This window comes from Procambarus clarkii, chromosome 26 (genome assembly GCF_040958095.1).
Source record: "Procambarus clarkii isolate CNS0578487 chromosome 26, FALCON_Pclarkii_2.0, whole genome shotgun sequence".
Lineage (NCBI taxonomy): Eukaryota > Metazoa > Arthropoda > Malacostraca > Decapoda > Cambaridae > Procambarus > Procambarus clarkii.
In genome coordinates this window covers 40,596,620-40,601,125 of record NC_091175.1, presented here as the reverse complement: position 1 = coordinate 40,601,125, position 4,506 = coordinate 40,596,620, and the positions used below count along the sequence as shown (strand labels likewise).

The following is a 4,506-nucleotide window of genomic DNA, read 5'->3' as shown; positions in this document are numbered from 1 at the left end:
AGTACACTTCCACCGTCCACACAGTATATGTACAGTACACTTCCACCGTCCACACAGTATATGTACAATACACTTCCACCGTCCACACAGTATACGTACAGTACACTTCCACCGTCCACACAGTATATGTACAGTACACTTTCACCGTCCACACAGTATATGTACAATACACTTCCACCGTCCACACAGTATATGTACAATACACTTCCACCGTCCACACAGTATATGTACAGTACACTTCCACCGTCCACACAGTATATGTACAGTACACTTCCACCGTCCACACAGTATATGTACAATACACTTCCACCGTCCACACAGTATATGTACAGCACACATATGTGCAGTATATACACTGCACTTGGACTCACAGCACTTGGACTCACTGCACTTGGACTCACTGCACTTGGACTCACAGCACTTGGACTCACTGCACTTGGACTCACTGCACTTGGACTCACAGCACTTGGACTCACATCACTTGGACTCACTGCATTTGGACTCACAGCACTTGGACTCACAGCACTTGGATTCACTGCATTTGGACTCACAGCACTTGGACTCACAGCACTTGGACTCACTGCACTTGGACTCACGGCACTTGGACTCACAGCACTTGGACTCCCATAATTTTATGTCTAAAATGGTGGCAGGAGCTCGCTCTTCATGGCCCAAAGACTGAACATTTGGTGAACATTGCAGAGATAACTGAGAACATCTCTCCCTGGCGTGAGCTCCACCTGAAGGCATCACCCCTCAAGTTCCGGTACAAAATGTTCATATCTCGTCTGTCTGAGAGTGTTGCGTCCTCTCTGCAGCACCTCAACTCTCTCTATGATATGGAGGAGATCTTTTCTGAAGGTTAGTATAGTTAATACGAATTGTTTGAAAACCTACGGAGGTGAAATTGGCTTTTGTGATTACCCACCTCCTTCCTTGTATCATAGCTGACTGGGGATGGTTGTGGAGGGCGTGTAGCCTGATGAATTAGGCTGGTGAGATACAAATTACCACCTTGTGTTCCAGACAAGAGCTCCTCTGCAACTTCCGTTGGCTGTAAGTGTTATGGTGTTATGAGTTGGTTTGGTTTGCCTGGATGTGAACACACGGGGAAGAACAAAATGGGCAATCATTGCAGTATTTTGTGGCCACTTTCTCCAGCCCAGGCCAAGTGAAATACCTGTTTATTTTATGATGTATTTGCTTTATAACCCCTCGGAAGGACTACTTGCTTTACTACCTCCCAAGTGTGTGATACAGGTGAGCTCCTAGGCCTCCAGGTGAGCTTCTAGGCCTCCGGGTGAGCTCCTAGGCCTCCACGTGAGCTCCTAGACCTCCAGGTGAGCTTCAAGGCCTCCATGTGAGCTCCTAGGCATCCAGGTGAGCTCCAAGGCCTCCAGGTGAGCTCTTAGACCTCCAGGTGAGATTCTAGGCCTCCAGATGAGCTTCTAGGCCTCCAGGTGAGCTCCTAAGCCTCCAGGTGAGCTCCTAAGCCTCCAGGTGAGCTCCTAGGCCTCCAGGTGAGCTCCTAGGCCTCCAGGTGAGCTTCAAGGCCTCCAGGTGAGCTCCTAGGCCTCCAGGTGAGCTCCTAGGCCTCCAGGTGAGCTCCTAGGCCTCCAGATGAGCTCCTAGGCATCCAGGTGAGCTCCTAGGCCTCCAGGTGAGCTTCTAGGCCTCCAGATGAACTCCTAGGCCTCCAGGTGAGCTCCTAGGCATCCAGGTGAGCTCCTAGGCCTCCAAGTGAGCTCCTAGGCCTCTAGGTGAGCTCTTAGGCCTCCAGGTGAGCTCTTAGGCTTCCAGGTGAGCTCCTAGGCCTCCAGGTGAGCTCCTAGGCCCCCAGGTGAACTCCTAGGCATCCGGGTGAGCTCCTAGGCCTCCAGGTGAGCTCTTAGGCTTCCAGGTGAGCTCTTAGTCTTCCAGGTGAGCTCCTAGGCCTCCAGGTGAGCTCCTAGGCCTCAAGGTGAGCTCCTAGGCCTCAAGGTGAGCTCCTAGGCCTACAGGTGACCTTCTAGGTCTCCAGGTGACCTCCTAGGCCTTCTTGTGAGCTCCTAGGCCTCCAGGTGAGCTCCTAGGCCTACAGGTGACCTTCTAGGTCTCCAGGTGACCTCCTAGGCCTTCTTGTGAGCTCCTAGGCCTCCAGGTGAGCTCCTAGGCCTCCAGGTGAGCTCTTAGGCCTCCAGGTGAGCTCCTAGGCCTCCAGATGAACTCCTAGGCCTCCAGATGAACTCCTAGGCCTCCAGGTGATCTCCTAGGCCTCCAGGTGACCTCCTAGGCCTCCAGATGAACTCCTAGGCCTCCAGATGAACTCCTAGGCCTCCAGGTGATCTCCTAGGCCTCCAGGTGACCTCCTAGGCCTTCAGGTGAGCTCATAGGCCTCCAGGTGAGCTCCTAGGCCTCACTAGTGCTGTAATAACTCATGGCCTCACTAGTGCTGTAATAACTCATGGCCTCACTAGTGCTGTAATGACTCATGGCCTCGCTAGTGCTGTAATAACTCATGGCCTCACTAGTGCTGTAATAACTCATGGCCTCGCTAGTGCTGTAATAACTCATGGCCTCACTAGTGCTGTAATAACTCATGGCCTCGCTAGTGTTGTAATAACTCATGGCCTCACTAGTGCTGTAATAACTCATGGCCTCACTAGTGCTGTAATAACTCATGGCCTCACTAGTGTTGTAATAACTCATGGCCTCACTAGTGCTGTAATAACTCATGGCCTCACTAGTGCTGTAATAACTCATGGCCTCACTAGTGCTGTAATAACTCATGGCCTCACTAGTGTTGTAATAACTCATGGCCTCACTAGTGCTGTAATAACTCATGGCCTCACTAGTGCTGTAATAACTCATGGCCTCACTAGTGCTGTAATAACTCATGGCCTCACTAGTGTTGTAATAACTCATGGCCTCACTAGTGCTGTAATAACTCATGGCCTCACTAGTGTTGTAATAACTCATGGCCTCACTAGTGCTGTAATAACTCATGGCCTCACTAGTGTTGTAATAACTCATGGCCTCACTAGTGTTGTAATAACTCATGGCCTCACTAGTGTTGTAATAACTCATGGCCTCACTAGTGTTGTAATAACTCATGGCCTCACTAGTGTTGTAATAACTCATGGCCTCACTAGTGCTGTAATAACTCATGGCCTCACTAGTGTTGTAATATCTCATGGCCTCACTAGTGCTGTAATAACTCATGGCCTCACTAGTGCTGTAATAACTCATGGCCTCACTAGTGTTGTAATAACTCATGGCCTCACTAGTGCTGTAATAACTCATGGCCTCACTAGTGTTGTAATAACTCATGGCCTCACTAGTGTTGTAATAACTCATGGCCTCACTAGTGCTGTAATAACTCATGGCCTCACTAGTGTTGTAATAACTCATGGCCTCACTAGAATATTAATAACTCATGGCCTCACTAGTGTTGTAATAACTCATGGCCTCACTAGTGTTGTTATAACTCATGGCCTCACTAGTGCTGTAATAACTCATGGCCTCACTAGTGCTGTAATAACTCATGGCCTCACTAGTGTTGTAATAACTCATGGCCTCACTAGTGCTGTAATAACTCATGGCCTCACTAGTGTTGTAATAACTCATGGCCTCACTAGTGATGTAATAACTCATGGCCTCACTAGTGTTGTAATAACTCATGGCCTCACTAGTGTTGTAATAACTCATGGCCTCACTAGTGCTGTAATAACTTATGGCCTCACTAGTGTTGTAATAACTCATGGCCTCACTAGTGTTGTAATAACTCATGGCCTCACTAGTGTTGTAATAACTCATGGCCTCACTAGTGTTGTAATAACTCATGGCCTCACTAGTGTTGTAATAACTCATGGCCTCACTAGTGCTGTAATAACTCATGGCCTCGCTAGTGTTGTAATAACTCATGGCCTCGCTAGTGCTGTAATAACTCATGGCCTCACTAGTGTTGTAATAACTCATGGCCTCGCTTGTGTTGTAATAACTCATGGCCTCGCTAGTGCTGTAATAACTCATGGCCTCACTAGTGTTGTAATAACTCATGGCCTCACTAGTGCTGTAATAACTCATGGCCTCACTAGTGTTGTAATAACTCATGGCCTCACTAGTGCTGTAATAACTCATGGCCTCGCTAGTGCTGTAATAACTCATGGCCTCACTAGTGCTGTAATAACTCATGGCCTCACTAGAATATTAATAACTCATGGCCTGTGGGTCTGCCTCCGTCACTGCTTTATTCTGCGCGTCAGTCAGGATTGAATCATTTCTCTGCTGATTTAAAAAGTTTTGTTCAGGGCTGCAGAGTGAAGAGCTTAGTGTGGTAACTGGACTACACTCTCCCCTGCCCCTCTCCCCAGGAGGTGTAAGGGAGGTGCTCCCCATCCTCTTCCCTGCTGCTTCTTCCAGCTTGGCTACAAAAGTCTCACAAAGATCAACTTCACATTTTGATTTCTCACTCTATAGTAGAAATGGTCTGAAAATATGGATACTGTATGGATACTGTATGAAAGG

At 48.4% G+C, this 4,506-nt stretch overlaps 2 protein-coding genes across 2 annotated transcripts; both read right to left on the bottom strand.

The window, feature by feature from the left end:
• Positions 1 to 2,388: 2,388 nt before the first annotated feature.
• On the bottom strand, positions 2,389 to 3,390 carry LOC138368933 (uro-adherence factor A-like). Its single transcript, XM_069331657.1, has one exon. It carries the CDS (start codon positions 3,388 to 3,390, stop codon positions 2,389 to 2,391), a length of 1,002 nt encoding a protein of 333 aa, XP_069187758.1.
• A 15-nt stretch (positions 3,391 to 3,405) lies between these two features.
• Positions 3,406 to 4,173, bottom strand: LOC123756961 (uncharacterized). The gene has a single exon (XM_045740370.2). The coding sequence runs from the start codon at positions 4,171 to 4,173 to the stop codon at positions 3,406 to 3,408; it is 768 nt and encodes a 255-aa protein (XP_045596326.2).
• Between the last annotated feature and the right edge of the window lie 333 nt (positions 4,174 to 4,506).